At 48.4% G+C, this 20,083-nt stretch overlaps 1 protein-coding gene across 1 annotated transcript in view; it reads right to left on the bottom strand.

Moving 5' to 3' along the window:
• Positions 1-333: 333 nt before the first annotated feature.
• The window catches only part of DNHD1 (dynein heavy chain domain 1), a 41,076-nt gene continuing 21,326 nt past the window's right edge, over positions 334-20,083 (bottom strand). Inside the window, exons 14-32 of the mRNA XM_012654343.1 lie at positions 14,709-16,314; positions 14,313-14,521; positions 13,904-14,108; positions 13,726-13,828; positions 10,070-10,219; positions 9,657-9,839; positions 9,097-9,528; positions 8,432-8,894; positions 6,055-6,381; positions 5,651-5,803; positions 5,284-5,462; positions 4,190-5,155; positions 3,815-4,001; positions 3,482-3,604; positions 3,194-3,395; positions 2,249-2,340; positions 1,939-2,088; positions 924-1,720; positions 334-717 (exon numbers count right to left, since the gene is read on the bottom strand). Coding sequence (XP_012509797.1) covers positions 367-717; positions 924-1,720; positions 1,939-2,088; positions 2,249-2,340; positions 3,194-3,395; positions 3,482-3,604; positions 3,815-4,001; positions 4,190-5,155; positions 5,284-5,462; positions 5,651-5,803; positions 6,055-6,381; positions 8,432-8,894; positions 9,097-9,528; positions 9,657-9,839; positions 10,070-10,219; positions 13,726-13,828; positions 13,904-14,108; positions 14,313-14,521; positions 14,709-16,314 — 6,878 coding nt within the window. The 3' untranslated portion in view covers positions 334-366. The remainder of the gene's footprint in view (positions 718-923; positions 1,721-1,938; positions 2,089-2,248; positions 2,341-3,193; positions 3,396-3,481; positions 3,605-3,814; positions 4,002-4,189; positions 5,156-5,283; positions 5,463-5,650; positions 5,804-6,054; positions 6,382-8,431; positions 8,895-9,096; positions 9,529-9,656; positions 9,840-10,069; positions 10,220-13,725; positions 13,829-13,903; positions 14,109-14,312; positions 14,522-14,708; positions 16,315-20,083) is intronic.

Genomic DNA, 20,083 nt, shown 5'->3' on the forward strand with positions numbered 1-20,083 from the left:
TTGAATTCTAGTGTTCTCCCTTCAAAACTATCCCTCGTAGATTTAGCACAAGTGCTGAGACCACAGTAAAGAGCGGGGCAAGGATTCGGGATTGTGTATTAGCTATTGCTGGACATTACCCCTTGGATACATGATTAACACCCAGCCCCTTACCTGGCAGTGCACCCACACTGCCCTCCCCAGTTGCCAGACACATACCTTCTTCTACCTTCAGTGCGAAATACGTCCTCTTTCCTCAGTCATGCACACTGTGCTTGCCCCTCAGTGTGTCATGTTCTGCCTTCTTGGTGTGCGCACAACCTACTCTCCTTCCAAATCTCAGAAATCTTTCGTGGAATAACTACAACTTTATTTTGGTAGAGAGGCTCAGGTCAGGGGTGGGCTGCACACATGGACTCTCCGTTGGACACAGGTGGCAGGGCTGAGCTTTGTGAGTAGGGGCAGGTGCATCAGGATGTTCCTGCTCTGCAGCTTTGTGGTGCCAAGGGGCCCTGCCATGTACACAGGACACGAGTACACAGTCAGGCCGGCTGGGGTTGGAAGGTCTGTGGCGTCCGGGGCCTGTGTGCTGACGCTGACCGGAGGCAGAGGGCTAGGCCGGCTGGAAGGACTGTCCTGCAAGGCCCCAGCTATGGGGTCCCACTCGGCGTGTAGGAGCTGTAGCCCGATCAGCAGCAGCCCCCTCTCTGGAACTGAGGGATTTGGGCCATTCTCCACCTGGGGGCGCCAGAAGATGGTCAGACAAGGCTATAAAGCTCGGGTTTGGGAGTGGGAGGGTGTTGTGATGGAGCGAGATCAGAGAAGCGAGCCGAACTGGGTCACTGAGGGGCAAGATCACAAGGGGCAGGATTGGGTAACTGTGAGGTGTGATCAGGAACCTTGAGGGGGTTGGAACTGAGAACGAATGGACGGCGGGAAGATACCTGGAGGTGCAGAGGGCTGCTGTTTAACTCCTGACGTTTATGCGGGAACTGACTGGAACCGGAGCGTTGGCTACCAGGAAAATTCGAGCTGGACACATTCTGGTTAAGGGCAGCCTCCCAACGCAGTGCCAGCAGCAGGCGGCGCGGGTGGCGAAAGGCTGACAGGTGGAAGACGCGCTCTGGTACATCGGTGTCCACGCCCACGCCCAGGTAGCGAACCAACAGCTGCCCACGACGCGAGAGCTGTCGCAGCCAGTGCCAGGGTGGCTGCGGACCGGCGGGAGCATGAGCTTGCCAAGGCTGGGGTAGGCGGCCATTCCAGAGAGCGTGGGCCACTGCGGCACAACGCTGGGAGGCGCACGGGGGTGCGCCCTTCAGCTGCTGCAACAGGCAGTCGAGGTCCTGTTGTATCATGCCAGCCAACTGGCTCAGTTCCAGCGCCTCGACCTCTAGGAAGCCCTCTAGAGGCCGCCGCGCATTCGGGCCCAGCACTGCCCATGGGGCGCTAAACTCTTGGCGAGCAGTGTCGGTCAGCAGTATCTGCAGTGACTCCAGCCTCCGCGTGGCTTGCATTAGGCGTTGCCGCAGTCGCCTTTCTGCACGCTGGGTGCTTCCACGAGCCACAGGAACCCATGTAGGTGAACTCAGTTGCAAAGCACTTAGGAGAGCGCGACTCTGGCGTCGCAACAGCCAGGCCTGGGGGCCCTCACTCAGTCCACAGATCCGGGGTTCAGATGGTGTGGGCAGTAGGTGCATCTGGGCCTTGCACTCTGCCATTGCATCCAGCTCCCCTAGCTCTTTGGAATGGAAGTGAGCAGTGAGGGACAAAATGGACTGCCCCACCCCAGACCCCAGACACTAGGCCTTCCTCTGATCCTTTATGCCATCACCCCCATAACTATGTGAATATTGTCTCCTCTATTCCCTCATTGGTACTGCTATTCACATTCCTGTAGGGGGTGGCATTGCACTGTACTATTCCCCACCCCAGCACAGATATCTGGCTGGGGCTTACCTGGGCTGGGCATCAGTGTAGCCAGCAGATACTGTGGTGTGTGTGGTTGAACCCAACTCCCGCTGCTAGGCCTCAAGCAGGCTCGTGTGAGGCTAATCAGGACCTTCCTGTCCTCGGTGTCCCCCACAGGACCCCCATAGAAAACTGAAGCTGAAAATGAGGTCAGAGCCTCTAAGTTCCAGCCCTTCCAATTTCCACCACCCCCCAAACCAAAGTTGTGAATTATGATCCAGTCTTAATACTCCCACCCCAACCCTTTTCCAGGCCCTCCTGGAGGCTGATGACTGCATGGGGCAAGGAAGGGTCTCACCAGCCAGCTCCTGCATGGCAGCACTGGGATTGCTGAGACTGGCCCACAGCTGATCTTGGATCTTAAGGACCTGGGTTAGGGTCACTTGACTCCTGGGGAATGGGAGCAGAAAGTAGGGTTTCAAATATCATCTATATGCTGAGGACTCTCAAATCTTTTCTTCATGCCAAACCTCTGACCTGAGCGCCAGGCTCATGAGGGCTCACTAGTCATTGCCACTTGGCACCTCAAATACAACTTGTTTTCAACTGAAATCATCATTTTCCCCCATAAAACCTGCTCTTCTCCCATCCCAGCGAGAAGTATCACCAGCCATCCAATTGTCTAAAGCAGAAATCTGGGAGTCATCCTCGACTCCTCCTTTCATACCCCATATTTGTTCTCTATCCCTGCTGTGACTACCAGCCCAGTCCTTACCACCCATACCACGGTCTCTTCTTTGGAGACTACCAGAGCCTCCTAAAAGTGCTCTGCTTGCCTCTAGTCCTGCCTCTTCTGGTCCATTCTCCACTCTGCAGCCAGAGTGATCTTTCCAACAGACAAAAAGGATCACGTTTCTTTTCCTCCTTAAAACCATTCAGTGGCTTCCTACTGTCCTCAGGATAAATTTAAGTCCCTTGTCGTAGTCTTAAAGGCCCTTTATAATGAGCCTCACCACTTTCTACTCAGTCCCCAGCATGTCCACCTCAGCCACACTGAAGTCTCCTCCCTTCTGCTGAGTTTAATTCCCTCTGCTCAGAAAGGCTCCATCTCCACCTGATTTGCCTTTGCTTTTAAGACTCAATTCAATATGAGATCCCAAAGTCCTTGGAGAAGGCTTCCTTAATTTCCCCTTGCCCTTATACTTTAGAGCCCCCAAGGATGAATTAGTTTTACTCATCCCAGCATGTGGAAGATACTTAGCATTTGCTCTTATAACTGAGCAAGATGGGTGGGATCCCTTACCAGCGGCCCCTGTGTGCCTGCAGCCTTGTTCTGTAGAGCTGCCGGTGTAGCAGAAGGCCATGTAGGAGAAGCAGAGGCAGTGCCTGGGTTGGGGATTGCATGTAGAGTCCTTGCTGGGCTAGCTCCACACTGTCAATCAAAACGTGGCCCAGCTCCAGGGACTGGTCCCAGAAAACAGGCATAGAGTGCTGAGTCAGCACAGCTGGGGAGGAAGAAGAGTGCTGAGTCAGCACAGTGCAGTTGCCTTTACCCTTCCAATTTGAGAGCCTGTAGAGCGAAGCTCCTCACCTGGCAAGGAAGCAGTAGACTCCACAGACACAATAAGCCAAAGACGAAAATCTCTGTGAACTGTGGCCACATTCCTGCTTTGGGGTTGGGCTAAAAGCAGTTCCAATTCCACGTCCGAGACCACTAGGGTCAGAAATGGGGCTAAGATCAGTCCTCAGGTAAAGGGTCATACAAAGTCTAGGAATCAGACTTGAGGTTAGGGGGTCAGGAGTTAGATACATGGCCAAGTGGACAGGCTTGGAGCTAGGGGATTGAGCATGAGGCCTGAGATTTCAGGCTCAGGCCCACGTGTAGGGTAGGATCCTAGAAGCCATCTCTAGGCAGGAAACCCACCCTTGGCTCCATCCAACAGTCCCAGCAAGGGCTGTAGCAGCTCTTTCGGCCAATGAGGCATCAGATGACAGTTATCCAGCACCAGCCAGTGCCCCTTGTTCATGGCCTGGCATAGAGTGCTGACCACGACTGAGACCGGGTCCCAGGCTTCAGAGCCCAGGGCTATCACCTGCAGATGCTTCTGCCCCTGGGGACCAACAAAGAGATGGCAGCGTGACTCAAAGTGATCCTGGGGTGACCCAAGGGACCCAGACTAATGCCACAATGATCCTAAAAGTCCCTGAGTAATCCAGAAAGATCCATGAGAATGCTAGGAGGGGGACCCCACACCCCAGCCCACTGGATCACTCTGCGGCCAAGAAACTAGGTTCAAACCTGCTCATGCTTGGCAGCCAGTTTCTGGATAACAGTCAAGGGATGCAAAGTGGCTGTGGGGTGACCAGGCGGTGGCAACAAGATCAGCATGGGCTGAGTGGCCTGACTGTGTTTAAATGGCATGGTGGGGGCACCCAGGTTTTCATCCAGGGGCCGGCCCAGGAGGCTGGTGGTGAAGTCTGCCAGGGCACCTGCCAGGCACTCAGGTCGCAGCACACGCCACAGGATCAGCTTCTGGAGGAGGCTGAGTGGCTTAGAACCAGGCCCAGGTGCAGGACCCAGCACTGTGGATGACAGTGACAGATAAGCCTGCCAAACATTGGAGTGGCCTGCCAGGGATTCACACAGCCCAACAAATGGGGGAAGCAGCTCTAACAACTCACATTCACGCCAGGCTCTTGGCCCTACCCAGGCAGGTCGAGCCACACTTGGGACTTCCTTGCTGTGACTTGTGCTGGGAGAGGCTGCCAATCCAGGCCAGAATGCCAGCCTCTCCAGCTCTGATGCCTTCCTTGTCACTCGCAGCAGAGCCAAAGCACCCAAGGCACCCACCAAGGGTAGTTGGGTCAGGCCCAGTGCAGCCACGGCACTGCCCAGAAGTTGGTGGGTCAGGTGTGTTCTTAGCTGCAGCAGATGGCTGGCCAGGTCCTCCCCATGACGAATCTCACATGGCTTCATCCTGTCCAGAGCCTGCTTGGTGGCTGCCAGCCAGTTCTCTGGGCTCATACGGAAAAGTGGCAGCAAATTCTGCAATTGGCTTAGGGCCTTTACAATGGCCATTCCATGCCAAGCCACACGCCGATAAGGTGCCCATAATACCATCTCCTGTAGCTTCTGCTCTTCTACCTCTTCTGAATGGGCACGCAGCTGACAGAGCTCTGCCTGGGCCCTCACCATGTTCCGCAGAAACTTAGCTGGTTTCTGACATTTTGGATTCTGGAGCAGCAGCCTCATCAGCAGCTGCTCCTGCATTTAGTCATTTGTTGAATGAATCTGGCCCTTTCCCATAGTCCCCAAACATCTACATTCATCTCCACCACCATACCCAAGCCCACCAATGCTCATCCCAACCCACAGACTGGGCCCCCAAGCACCTCAGCAGCCTCCACGGCTTCACGAGCATCCATGGCTCTGATCTTCAGCTCCTGCCAGCGGGTCTCAAGCTCAGGACGCTCTCTACACAAGATTTCATGCAGCATCTGTTCTTCTAGTATTTCCATGTTCAGGCCCAGATCCAGCACATTCAGCCCCTTCAGCAGTTCACAACCTAGCACTTGAGGTCACATGAGAGATGCTTAATCCCTTCCCCTTGGCAGATCCAGGGGCTGGGGTGGGTAAGAATATGGCTCCCTACTGTCCTCAGCCTGCTCTGAGCCAGGTTGAGTGAAGCCCCCTAGGGCTGGCCATGGGGGCCGAGTATATTCACAAAACTGCACTGGCAATTTTCCCTCTGGGCCTCACCTTTTTCCAAGGCATGGAGGGGCAGGGTGGTGCTCAGATAGAGACAGAAGCCAGGCTGCACCTGGGGTGGACTCAGCTGCTCCCGCTGCAGCAACCATTGCAGTTCTTGGCACTCCAGGCCCAGCTCCACGTTGGTCAGTAGCACGGGCAGGCCTGTGAGGGGAGGCAAGGACATCCCACCCACAATGCCAGCACCCATGACGCGACCCCCACCCCATGCACGAGATCTGGCTCTGATCAGCTCCCTGCTGGCTGACAGGAGGGTTCCCTCAAGACTCTTCCACATAGTGTCTGGGATAAAGGGTGGAGCTGAGGTCATACTGGGGTGTGAGAGGCCTCTGGGGGCCACAGAATCAGGGGAGGAAAAAGGGAGGACAACAGGGTGGGTGGGGACCAGTTCTCACCACCAGCAGCTGCCTCCCAGAGCTGAGGACCCAGCTCTGGGTCGGCGCCTGAGAGGACCCTAAGGCAGGGAAGAGGTGGAGACTGAGTCTCAGAGGCTGGCTTTGACCTCTGGCTCTCCGTCTCCTTCTCCTTCTCTTTCTCTTCTTGCTCTTTTTTCTCCTCTTGCTCTTGCTCTTTCTTATTCTCCTCCTCCTTGTTTTCCCTTTCTTCTGCCTTCTGCTCTTTTGTCTGGTCCTTAGCCTCATGACTCTCTTCACTGTCATCATCTTCCTCTTTTGTGTCCTCCTCTTTACTCTTTCTGTTCTGGTTTCTCATGAGGCCCTTCCCTGGGGCAGAAACATGCAGAGGAGCTCTTCTTAGGGGAGGAATTCACCCAAGAGCTCCATTTCACGAGGGAAGGTCTGCAGGAAGACATATTAGCAAAGTTGCTTAAGCTCTCTAGGACGCAAATTCTTATCTGCAAAATGGGGTTGGTATTAGTGATGACCTCATAGGGTTACTGTGAAGTTTAAATGAAATGATACATAGAAAGCATTTATACTAGCACAGAGTAAGCACTCAATAAATGTTGGCTATCATAATTACTACTCTAAAATACCAGGGAGGGATTCTATTAATCTCTGAAATTGGCTCCATTTCTGCCCTTTCTGTAGGTTGATTAGAAGAGTCAATGTATTTCCCTTTTTTGCCTAAGATAATTCTATCACTAACAATTAAGACAGTACTCACTAATAAAGAAATCAGTTCCTGGAGGTAGTGACTTACAAGTGAAAGGCCATAAACTATGGAATTGCCAAGGCATGGCTGGTGTGGTGGATGCAGACAGTTGCCCCCCATACCAACAGCCATTCTTACCCCCTTCTCTCTTGCCTCCTCTATTGCAAGAGCTGGAAAAGATAAATATTTGGGTTCTTTTTAGGTTCTCTTGCAAGTGGAGGTTGCCAGGTCCACAGTTTGGTGCATTCACTTTAAATTGCTAACAAATCACCACAAATTTAGCAGCTTAAAAAAACACCCATTTATTATCTCACAGTTTTCTAGATTAGAAGTCCAGCACAGTACAGCTGGATTCTCTGCTCAGGGTTACACTGGGCTAAAATCAATCTATCCTCTGGGGCTGCAGTTCACATCTAGGGGTTGGGGGTCCTCTTCCAGGCTTACTAGTTTTTGACAGAATTCATTTTCTCACACTTGCCCTGTAGCTCTCTCCATCTTCAAGCCAGCAACAGTTCATTGAATCCTTCTTGTGTTTCAAATCTCTCTGCATTTTCTTTCCTCCTTTCTGCTTTGAGGGGCTCATTTGATTACATTGGGCTTACCTGGATAATCCAGGATAATCTCTCTCTAAGGTCAATTGATTAGTAACCTCAATTACATCTGCAAAGTCTTTCTTGCCATGTATACAACATAATTGTGGGAGTAACACCAGAAGGCAAAGGTCACAGGGGCCAAAATTCTTCCTACTACATTTGGCTATTCAGACTTCTGGAAGGTCTTTTGCTTTCCTGACAAAAGGGACAGAAATGGCCAGCAGCAACCCTCACATGATGCTTGGAGGGTAGCAAACATCTTGCAACTATGATGTGTATATTAGTTTTCCAGGAATTCCCCAACAAATTACCTAAAACAACAGAAACTTATTCTCTCATAGTTCTGGAGGCCAGAAGTCTGAAATCAAGGTGTCAGCAAGGCTACACTCCCTCCAGAGGCTTTAAGGGAGAATCTACCCATGCTTCATCCAGCTTCTGGTGGTTCTATGTATTCCTTGGCTTGTGGCTGCATAACTCCAATATCTGCCTCCATCTTCACATGGCTGCCTCCTCTGTGCTCTGTGTATCTATGTCTGCTCTTCTCTTATAAGGATAATTGTCATGGGATTTAGGGCCCACCCAGATTTTGGGTGATCTCATTCAAAGTTCTTAACTTAATTATATCTGCAAAGACCTTTTTTCCAAATAAGGTCACATTTTTCTCACCAACTCAACCCCTAACCCCTCCTTCTGTGGAATAAACACCCTGTCTTCCTTCTCCTAGGAAAAATGGTCTTTCCAATACTCCACCCAGATGGGTCCCTGATCCAAGCAGAGCCAATAGAAATATTCCCCAGGATTTCTGAAAATTGGACAAATTTGGGTAGTGCTGAGCAGACCAGGGAAGTGGAAGATCATCAGCCATGTAGATTCAGAATCATTGTAATATACAGAAAAAAACTGTAAATGTGACCAAATTTATTAATATAGTATAGGCTAGTGAAATCTGAGACATCCTGGTTATAAAAATTCAGTGTCTCCATTATGAAGGGAAAGACCACATGTGGCTGAGAGTGTTAGGCAGCTCAGACACTCCAGAAGCCTTGTGTTTATTATCCCTGCTTACCTCTACCTGCTGGCACCACGCATCTGTTCTCTGTCAGAGGCAGTGGGCTCAGCCACATGAGGGCCTGGTTGCTGGGGTCAAGCAGCAGAGGCCAACGGCACCTACTGTAGTGGGTGGTGCTTCGCAGAAGGAGGCCTGCCAGGCGGGCTGACTTTGCCTGGGGCTTCAGGTCTCGGTCCCACTGGCACTGTTCGGATGCAGAGCTCATCAAGGACAGAATACTAAAGGGAGAGCATGTGGGCAGCAGGGGCTTCTTTGGTGGCATGCTGACAGATTTTTGCTTCTGCTTCAGTGCCTGTGCCACATCATCTGGGCCCAGGGCCTCCTGAAAGCCCCTACACAGAGCCAGCCACTTGTCCAGGAGCTCTTGGCGCCGCAATGGTGGAAAGGGACCCAGGTAGATGATGGCAGCTGAATGTAGGAGGGCATCTCCGAACACAGTAATGTAGTGCTCCTTCAACTTCTGCAGTGGAAGGGAAGACCAGAGGGTGTATAGGCCAGTGGTGGGGAGGCAGGCAGAGGTATGGAAGAGGGGGAGCAAAGCAGGATATGGAGGAGAGCATGGCAAGGAGTGCAGAGACAGGGAGGCAGTGAGGGCACAGGGAAGAGCTGGGGAATGGCATGAAATGAACTCTAGGGGAGACATCTGGGAGGGGGTTGGTTACCTGGAGCTGTGTAGTCCAGGAGTGCATGGGTGTGAGCAATGCAGCCTTTATGGGCCATTTGTGATATTGGCCGCACAGTGTCCAATTGAGGGCCTCCTCCACAGAGTTGTAGGAAGCTTGGGCATCCTCCACTTTCTTAGTCAGGGCCGAATTCTGCTCCAGGAGCTCCTGGGCCTGAAACTGGTAGTGGCCCAGGCGAGCCTGCTCCCGAGCCAGTGTTACCTCCACTTGCTGCAGCAGCAGGCCAGTGGGCAGCCCCCGGCGCTGTGCCAGCCCATAATGCAGAACGGCCCAGAGCCAGGTCACCAGGCTTGCTGCAGATGCGCTTACTGCTTGCAGGGCTGCATTGCTCATACCTGGAGCCTTCAGAGCTAGGTGCAACTTTGTTAGCTCTGAGTCTGTCATCTTCTCCTTGGGGAAGAACACCAGCTTCTGGGAGGATGTATAGTAAAGGGATGAGGGAAGACATGGGTGCCCTGTACCTTGCCCAACAGTCTAGCCCTGCCAAGTCTCCCATTTATGTCTCTCCCTCCTCTTTCATTCTGCCCCACTTTCCCTACCTGATAAAAATCCTCAGTGCATAACAGCTGCTTAGCACTGGCCCAGCCTGTTTCACGGTGGAAGAGGTTGCATAGTGCATCGGTCACCTGGACCACAGATTCTGGTGGTGCTCGATAGCTCCGTATCTCCTCAAAGTCAGCTACTTGCAGCTGGCTCAGAGGCCCCAGAAATGCCTTTCCCATCTAAATAGGGAAGACGCATTCTTCAGTGAGCTCCTGAGATGTTGCCAGGAGGGATCATCCCCTCCTAGGAGTTCCCATGAGAGGCCACTCCCAAGCCATGCTATTACCTTTGTCCCCTCCCCCAGAAGACTCCATAATGAGTCACCCCATCCTCTCCTCTGAGAATCCTTTGAGGGGTTTCCCTTTTCCAAGAGAGGAGCAATGCAAGGCAGGCAGCAGGAAGAACCCACCTGTTCCAGGAATGCTTCATGCTGATCCTGTAGGGCATCCCGCTGCTTAGCCAGGTTCTCAATGAGATTCTCCTGATGCCGACACTCTGCCAGCTGCCGCCTGTATTGGTGCTTGCTTTGCCCTAGCTGCTGCTGAAATATGCTGAGGTTCTGTGAACAGAGATCCAGGCCCTGCAGCTCCAGATCCTGGGCCATGTGGGAACACCCCAGGGGAAGACCCCATGATCTTGGGCCCCCAACATACTGCTCACTTGCTAGGGTGACCAAGTTGCACTACAAGCAGGCCACAGATAGAGTCTGAGCTCTGGGTCTGTCACTTATGGGTCTGTGAGATGTACACCTAGAAATGCAGTCCTAAGGAAGTGGTTGCTTTTCTTGAAGCTGCTTTACCATACAGGCTCAGGCAATCTGAAACCAAAGCCTGTATATGTAACTATTATGCTACACTCCTTATGTTGCTTGACCCATTAGGAGCCATTGCCACAGAAGACAGTTCTCTTCCTCTTGACGCATTCTCCTTCCTCGGCCTTCATGGTACCATGTTCTCCTTGGGCTTTCTCTAGCCGTCTCTGGCTGTAATTTTCAGTCTCTTCCTCTGCCATCCCTTAACTATTCCTCAGCTATTTTTGCAGGGCCCCCTTCTCTTCTCACTCTACACTTCCGTACACCCACCCTAATCTCATGGCTTTGATTACCACTTAGATTCTAAAAACTACCAAATCTCTCTCCAGCCAGGTTCTCTCCCAAGCCCCACACCATGTATCCATCTGCTTAGTGGAAATCTCTTACAGGTCTCACAGGCCCCTCAGATTCCACATGCCCCAACCTGGATGTATTGGTCACACCCCTTCAGCTCCCCTGTGATCTGACTCCTCTCCTTGTATGTTCTTTTTCTCAGAGAACTGTGGCAAAATACATTCAGGTTTCCCAAGGAAGAAACCTAGTTATTACCCTTGGCTCCATCTCCTCTATTCCCCCCAACTCAGCCTATCTTTGAAGGTTTTCAATTCTAACTCCTAAATGCCTCTCCTGTCCACTCCCATTCCCAACATTCATCGCGCATGCTCTGGCTCCCTCACTCCTGACCTTCTGCACCGGCTTCCTCATTGGTCTCTCAGTTTCCACTCTTATTTCCCCCCTCTCATTTCCTCACTGCAGCCTGATTGGTTTTCTAAAAAATGAATCTCTTCATCATTATCATGGACCCTAACACTTGTCACTTCTACATTTGGTTGGCAAGGCCTTTGTGACCAGGCTCCTACTCATTTTTCCAATCTCATCTCTTTTCTCTCTCACAGCACTGTGCTTTCTAGCCAGTCCTTACTTTCATTTCCCCCAATATGGCACACACTGTCTTGCCTTTACACCTTTGCACGTCCTGTTACTTCAGCCTGGGACATTCTTCCCCTTATATGACTGACCAAATCTTATCTAATCTTTAGGCATCAACTTTGATGTCCTTCATTCACTTTTTAAGGAATGTTTAAGGAATTCATATTTTGAGTCCCTACCATGTTCTACACATGTTCTGTGCTATACACTGGGGCACTATGCTTTCTCTAGAAAGCTTTTTTTGATACTTCAGAACACTCAGACCTTCTCTGTCATAACATTGTTTTGTAATTGCCTGGATGAATCTATACCTTCCAGTAAACTGTAGGCACTGTGAAGGCAAATACAGTGCCTTATCTCCTCTTATTAGAAGGCAATATAACCTAATAGTGATAGTAACCAATATTTATTGAGCTCTTATTATGTGCCAGCCCCTTTAAATGCTTTATATGTAAGATCTCATTTAATCTTCCTTACATCCTTATGAGGTTAGAAAATTCTCCTCAACCTCTCTAGATCTCTGTTTTCTGATTTGTAAAACGGGGAAAGGATAGCCACTTCAGAAAATTGTGGAAAGGATTCTATCTTTCTATCTAAAGGTAAATGTAGACAGAAATGTAGATATATACAAAAATATTAATGAATGCCTGGACAAAAATATAGAGTTCAATTAATTTTTGTTGAGTACAATAACAAATTAATGAACCAATTGAATATGAGAGAGAAAAGTGATGGGGGTGCCCAGAATGATGATTAAGTGGATGGTGATGCCATTTCCTGGGGTGGGGAACACTGGAAGAAGTATTATTTGAAGACAGACTATTATGTGTGTTAAGTGAATGACCCAGAGATCTGACTCTGATTGACCCCTGAGATTATGTCTCTCATCCATATCTTCAGTTTATTGTGTTGTTCTCTGATGTAAATAATCCACAGATCAAGGAATGGTAGCACCCCTAAACCAGGTCAATGATTCCTAGTTTTAATCATGTTGGGAAAAGGTAAGAATTTGAAAAATATGGGAAAGGGGATTCTTGTAGCCCTCTTACATTCTTTTCTTTTCTTTTGCAACTCAACTGAATCTTGAGATTTCATCTAAGCTGGTCATCCTAGGTGTGGACAGTAAGACCTTGAGAACTTCGGAGGGCACCATTTATGCAGAACACAATGAAAACCATGTAGGCAGACATAAGATAAGGCATGCCTCTGGAGTTGTGCAACACTGGGGGACAGTCCTGAGGACACCCATCAGAGGAGGCTGACTAGGCATTAGGAGCTTAAGGCCTGAAAGCATAGTAGAAAGTCAGTCAGATTATCCAAGTACGAGATGGGCATTAGTTCACTTCTCATAGTTATCCCTGAACATTTATCAAAGTCTTGTATAGCAGGAAGGGGGGGAGAAAGTGCTATTTTAGAATTCCTCTTATTAAAAACAAAATAACTCTTTAGTTTGGGAAAACACCTTTAACTGGGAGTATTTTGCTACAGAAAGTATGATAACCTCCATGCCCACCAGTTTTAGCCAGATATGAGAAATTTGTTTATTCAAAGAAGAAAATTGCTCTGTATGAGAAAGCAAAAGGATTTGAGTCTTCAACTAGAAAAAAATCTCTTATTACATGAACTTGTATGTGGGAGCTCTAAAGGAAAAATGCAATGGCTGAATAACATTGTAGAGCAGGAGTTGGGGAGACAGGAGAGGAAGGGAAAACTTGGTCACTGGGAAATGCCTGGTAGAGGAGGGTGACTAAGAAAATTCAAGACATTGGTGTCTAGTACACCATTATAAATCTACTTTTGGTTTTGTGCTATAATGTAAATTTCCCCCTACTGCCATCACCCATCCACCTTTCCTCACTTGTTGCCTTTGCAGAAGGAAAAGGTGCAGGGACAAAGCACTATGAGAAAAGAGTATAAAACATAAGAAGTGAACCAACCAGCAGTGATAAGGAATTCAAGGGAGGAAGAAGACATGAGTGAGAGGTGACTGTGAGATGTAATTCCTGCCCCACCCCCTGGGGAATCTACAGAGATCTTGGGAGCATACTGAACTTCACACAGTCAAGGGCCTAGGGGCAACCAGAAGCAGACACTTGCATTTCATGTGTTACAAAGAATCAATCTGATCTCTGCTGTGTCATGGGGATCTTTTGAGCCTGAGCTCTAAAGGAGGTGGCAGCAGCGATTAGAGAGATTCCCCCGGGGAAGAGGGCGATCCTAGGGGGACACGAACTATGGTTCACTCTGGTTGATTCTTCCCAAGCCATCTTTTGGGGTCTTGCTTTGACACTACTGTGTAAGCCTCACAACATTCTCTCCCTTACCTTGCGGGAGTCTGTCAGCTTCTGTTCCAAGTTGAAGACCAGGTTGGCATGGGCATTGTGCTCCTCAATCAGCATTCTCAGATTCTCCATGGCATTCTGGATCCTGGAGATAAAATGTGCCAGTGAGTGCACCCAAGGAAGCAGAAGGAGGTACATTGCAGGGGATGGGGACACTCACCGCAGAGCCTTGTTCTTCATCTGCAAAGTCATCTGTTGTTGCAGCAGCAGGAAGGTGTCCAGAAAGTCTAGGAAGGTCTTGGGGGTGACAAGTGGCAATACAGGGCACAGTTGCTCGTGGTAGTAGGCAGCCGAAAGGTGGATACGAGCCATGGCTTTGGCCACACTGGGAATTGAGGCCTGGAGGTCTGGGCACTTCCAGGAACCTGAAATGGGAATGGCTTTAACCTGGCCTTGTGAGCTTGTAGGGAAATGGGAAAGGAAAGGGACCCTTTCCTAGCTCAGGAAGAAGGGTAGAAAATGTGAAGGGGGCTCCGTAGGCTCGACAGAGAGACAGAGACTGACCTAGATAATAACCCTCATTAGAGCCTGGTTAAGACAAGTGGTGAGGACAGGTAGAAAGGGCTCACCGTCATCAAGGGGTAGACTCTGAGCACTCTCCAGGTGGTGCTGGGCCACCTTGACCAGGGCAGCTTGGTCCCAGGGTTCATAGCGGTCAATGCTGGCAGTGGCCAGTTGAAGGAGCCTCAGAAAAAGGGTGGAGGGCATCTGCTTGTGGGCCTGTTCATCTTCAATCAGGAAGAACATGTGCAGGTGGCTGCACACTTGCTGGTAGAACCTGTAGGCCAGGGGCTCAGCTGCTGTGCTCCCTTTCTCCTGCTTGCCCACCTCTGTCCCAGTCCCAACCCTGACCCCTTAGCCCTGATCTTCTCAGCTCTCACAGAAGCCCATAGATTTCCTTGTGACCTTTTGGCCAGGATGGAGTAAGAGCAGAGCAGACTTGGGTATGGGGTTCCTGGCCTCACCTCTGCAACACCGTTTCCTTCCTGATGTTCTGTTTGGCACCAGTGTTCTCCCTGGGGAGGTGTTTTTCAATGTTAGCCAGGTCTGCCTCTGTGTACTGATCAGGGAAACTGCCTGAGGTTGCCAGGGCCAACAGGCGATGAAGGGTTATAAGATCCACACGCTTGGGCACCAGCAAGGCCACCGGTTGGCCTAACATGCCAGCATGCCAGCTGGCATCTCGTAGGCACTGGAGAATGGCCTCCTCTGACCCAGACGGCAGATGGAAGAGGCGGGCCTGACAAATGCCAGAAGCCAGAGTGATAGCAGTATGGCGCCCAGTACCCAGAGCCTGTGAGAGCAGTAGGCCATGCTGCCGGGGCCTGGCCAGCACCCGGACCAGGCGGGCCACATGCTGGGCCATGGAGTGGCATCGAGCAAGGTTGGGGCTCAGCTTCAGCTGAGAAGCTGAAGTGGCCAGCTGCTCCTCCAGGCTCTCCCACTGTCGTTCCAGGTACAAGTTGGGGCTCTCAGAGTTAGACCCCAGTATCAGCTCCTGACTGAAGACCAGATCTGAGGGCTTTTCCTGGGGACGGAGTAGTAGCGCTGGTAGCAACAGCGGTGAAATCTGGTCCATCTGAGGTGCCTTATGCCACCAAGACTTGGATGATTTGTTTCCCTGGAGCTGATGGCTGGGAGCCCTTGTGTCTTCTTCCTGCCTTATCTTGTGACTGATGCTTTCTGTGGTCTCCCTGCTTGCTGGCCTTATGGATGGTGCTCGACTTGAATCAGTGGGGTGTGAGCTTCTGATGATCTGAAGGCCATAAGGGTCCTCTTCCTCCTCTGTCTCACTGTTGCTATTGCTTGAGTCCTCCCACTGGGCCAGCTCCCCTTCAGATTCCACTTCAGACACCTTCTCCTCCTCCTCATCTTCCTCAAGGTCCTCACCCAGCTGATGGGGCCCCAGCCCACAGCAGAAGACACTCTGAGCTACTTCTAGGAGCAGCTTGGCACAGTAGGAGCGTTCCTTAGGGCTGTCTAGCCGGTCACAAAATGTTCTCTGTGCCTCATGCAACCAAAGACGCACCATGTTGCGCATGGCCACCATAATGGTCAGGCGAGTGCCACGCAAGCCTGACACCCGGCGCAAGTGCTCCTGGTGGTTGGGACAGTCCACAAAACCTTGGGAGCCTATTCTGGTGGGCAGCAGCTGCAGGCTTCCCAATAGCTGGCTCACAGAGTGTAGGGAAAAGCGGTAGTGTGGGCAGAGGGGTGAAGGCATGAAGCAGTTGCTCACAGCCTCCCAGGCCTCCACTGAGGCCCGGACCAGGGCTCTTGCCAGAACACTCTCCTGCTCCACAGAAGGGAAGCCCTCAAGCCAGGCCTGAATACCAGGCACATGCCTGCTCAGCAGGGTGGCCTGGCTCATGCTTTCCAGGGCCAGCACTGTGAAGAGTCGAAAGAGGCGTGGGCATAGTGGACGCTCACAGTAGCCTGGTACTGTGGCAGTGGCAAGGAAGTTGACTATAGGCTGCAGCGTCTGCAGTTCCAAGGTGCCGTGGGCATACACAGTGCCGTCTATGGCCTGGCGCAGAGTCTCCAACACTGGTTGGCAGCTCTTCTCTGGGTCTGTGGGACATGAAAAATAACGGTGAGGATGCGTGCAATTCACATGACAGTGTCACCCTGTTCCACCTCTTCTGCCTCCCAGGTCTCCTTCTGGTACACACAGAGTTTTAAAGGAATTTTATGCATCTGATGTGTTCGGACTTGGTCAGGTTTAAGTTGTTCTGCCTCCCCCATATTCTCCCTAAAATTGAGTAATTTCTTCTCTCTTCTCCCCCAGATTCTGCCTCTATGACCAAATATTATTAACTGAAGGTTAATGAATGGTAAGATTTGGAAGCTGAGATGATGGAAACCAGATTTGATCGAAATTAGGGGGTACAATCATTTCAGTCAGAAAGTGGAGTTATATCACATGTGTATGCTTTTTAGAAATCAACTTTATTAAGACATGGTTTACATAAAATAAAACGTATACATTTTACAGGTCTAGTTCAATGAGTTTTGATAAGTGTATATACCTGTGTAACCACCACCCCAATGATATTTAGGATATTTCCTCATTCTAGGAAGTTCCTTCATGCTCCTTTACAGCCAATCCCCTACCACCGCTGTCATAGGCATTGTTATTTGGTCTGACTTCTATCACTATAGGTTAGTTTTGCCTGTCCTAGAACTTCATATAAATGGAATCATATAGTATGTGCTTGATCACGTCTATCTTCTTTCGCTCGGTAGGTTTCTGAGATTCATCCATGCTTTTGTGTCTATCAGTAGTTTGTTTCATTTTATTCCTGAGTAGTATTTGTTTTGAGGGCCCCAAACTAAGTTGTACCAGAGCAGTTAGCAACCCTGCCCTAACAGGAAATGAAGAGGAGCTGATGTGGGTGTTTATAGTATGTCTTTCGTGGGATACTTCTTTTAACTGACAGTCTAATGCCTAGTTGTCTGACCCATCACTGGGGGGTCCTCACACAGGAAGCTTGTTTTCACTGGCAGATGCCCTTGTGGCTCTTGTTTGACCGTGTCCAGTTTATGCTTGCCTAACCATTGCTCTGGCACTAAGAGCCCAACCTTGTGTTCTCCCCAGTGTCCTGGGGAAAACTCAGTCTGGAGTAGCCCCTGGTTCTTTAGATGGAAGGGGAAGATTCAATACACAACAACAATAGGAATGAGTTGGGAGGGCAGTCCATCCCTGGGTCACGTGAGGCAAGAATGAAGAGTCAGGCCAAGAGAAAGAGGAAGGGTTGGGGAGAGACTGTCTATAAGGGAATAAGGTGTGGGTCATTTTATTAGTAAGTTCTTGGACAAATGCCTAAATGATCCGTTTAAAGGAAAAGCGGCAAAGCGGGGATCCCAGTCTGCTAGTCAGGAGAGATGCCTCTAAGTTCTTATCTCTGACCATCGGCTTGAACCATTTGGGTGTGGATGGGCATTTAGGTTGTTTCCAGGTTTGGCTGGTCAGTATAATGCTGCTGTGAACATTCATGTGTAAGTTTATTTGAGGACATGTGTTTTCATCTTACTTGGCTGAATACTTATAAGTGGAATTGCTGGGTCATATGATAAGTATATATTTGATTTAGTAAGAAACTAGCACATTTTTTTTCATAGTGGTTGTACCATTTTACACTCTCACCAGCAAAGCGTTTCAGTTGCTCCACATCTTTGAAAACACTTATTATTGTCAGTCTTTCTAATTATAATCTTTCTAGTTGGTGTGAAGTGCTATCACATGGTGGTTTTAATTTGCAGTTCACTGACGCCTGATAACATTGAGCATCTTTTCCTATACTATTGGCCACTCATACATCTTCTTTTGTGAAATGTCTGTTCAAGTCTTTTGTCCATTTAAAAAAATTGGGATTTTTTTTTTTCTGTTGAGTTGTAAGCACTTTTTATGTATTCTGGGTACAAGTCTTTTGTCAGATATATGTGCCTATTTTCTCTCTGACTCTGGCTCATTTTTTCATTTTCTTAATAGCATCTTTTGAAGGGCATTAAGTTTTTAATCTTGATAAAATATAATTTTTGTGCCTTATCTAACAAATCATTGCCTAACCATGGTCACACAGATTTTTCTCCATTTTCTTCTAAAAGTTTTTATAGTTTTAGCTTTTACACTTAGGTCTGTGATCCATTTATAATTGATTCTTATGTATGTTGCGAGGTAAGATTCAAAGTTCATTTTGTCCCGTGCAGATATCCGGTTGTTCCAGCACCAGTCTTTGAAAAGACGATCCTTTCCCCCACTGAATTATCTTGGCACATTTATTGAAAATCAACTGGCCAAATACAACATATATTACCGTATATCAGATTCTCTTTTCTATTCCATTAGTCTGTATCTATATCCTTATACCAATACCACATTCTTGATTACTATAGCTGTACATATAGCAATTCTTAAAATCACTAGTGTGTTACAACTTTGTTCTTCTTTTTCAAAGTTGTTTTGACTCTTCTAGGTCTTTTGAATTTCCATATAAGTTTCAGAACATGCCTGTCAATTTCCACACACACACACAAAGCCTGTTAAGATTTATACTGGCATTGCATTGAATGTATAGATCAATCTAGGGAGAATTAACACCTTAATGATATCGACTCTTCTGATCCATGAGCATGATATAACTCTCCATTTATTTAAGTTTCCTCTATCTCAGTAATATATAGTTGTTTTCAGCGTACATATCTTGTATATTTTTATTAACTTTATTTCTAAGTATTTTAAGCTTTTAAATGGTATTCAAACAATATTTTAAAATTTCAATTTCCAGTTGTTTGTTACTAGGATGGAGAAATACAAATGATTTCAGTAGATTAACTTTGTATCCTGTGACCCTGATAAATTAACTTATTTATTCTAGTAGTTTTATGGGTGGTTTTTTTTTTTTTGGTAGATTCCTTATGATTCTCTATATAGACAATCATGCTGTATGCCATGCAGACAGTTTTACTTTGTCTTCTCCAATTTTAAAGGTTTTTATTCCTTTTTCTTATCTTATTGCACTCATGTAGTCTCCAGTACAATATTAACTAGAAGCAGCGAGAGTGTACATTCTTGCCTTTTGATTGATTTTAGGGGGAAAGTATTCAATATATCACCCTTAAGTATGTAGTTAGCTGTAAGGTTTGTTTGTTTGTTTGTTTGTTTGTTATTTAAGAGACAGGGTCTCACTCTGTGGCCCAAGCTGGAGTGCAGTGGTGTCACCATATCTCACTGCAGCCTTAAACTCCTGGGCTCCACCTCAGCATCCAGAGTAGCTGGGACTACAGGCATATCCCACCTTGCCTGGCTAATTTTTCTATTTTTTGTGGAGATGGGATCTCACTATGTTGCCCAGGCTGGTCTTGAACCCTTGGTCTCAAGCAATCCTCCTACCTTGGCCTTCCAAAGTGCTGGGATTACAGGTGATAGTGCTCAGCCTCTCCCTGTTTCTATCAGCTTTTTCTTCACATATTTTGAAGGTCTGTTTAAGCTGTGTACATGTTTAGAACTTTTATGTCTCTCTGATGATTTGAATCTTTTAATTATGAGATATCCTTTTCTATCTCTGGTAATACCCTTTGTCTTAAAGTGCTTTGGTATTAATATAGCCACACCAACTCACTTATGCATACTATTTGTATGGTAAATATTTTGCTGTTTTTTAAAAAAAACTTTTAATCTATCTGTGTTTTTATAAAGTGCATCCCTTAGAGAGCATATAGCTAGGTCTAACTTTTTCATTTAGTTTGACAATGTTGGCCTTTTATTTGGTATGCTTAATCCATTTAAATCTAATGTAATTACTGATATGGTTGGTTTAAAGTCTATTATATTGTGATT

Source organism: Propithecus coquereli, unplaced genomic scaffold (genome assembly GCF_000956105.1).
Source record: "Propithecus coquereli isolate 6110/MARCELLA unplaced genomic scaffold, Pcoq_1.0 Scaffold44, whole genome shotgun sequence".
NCBI classification, from domain to species: Eukaryota; Metazoa; Chordata; class Mammalia; order Primates; family Indriidae; genus Propithecus; species Propithecus coquereli.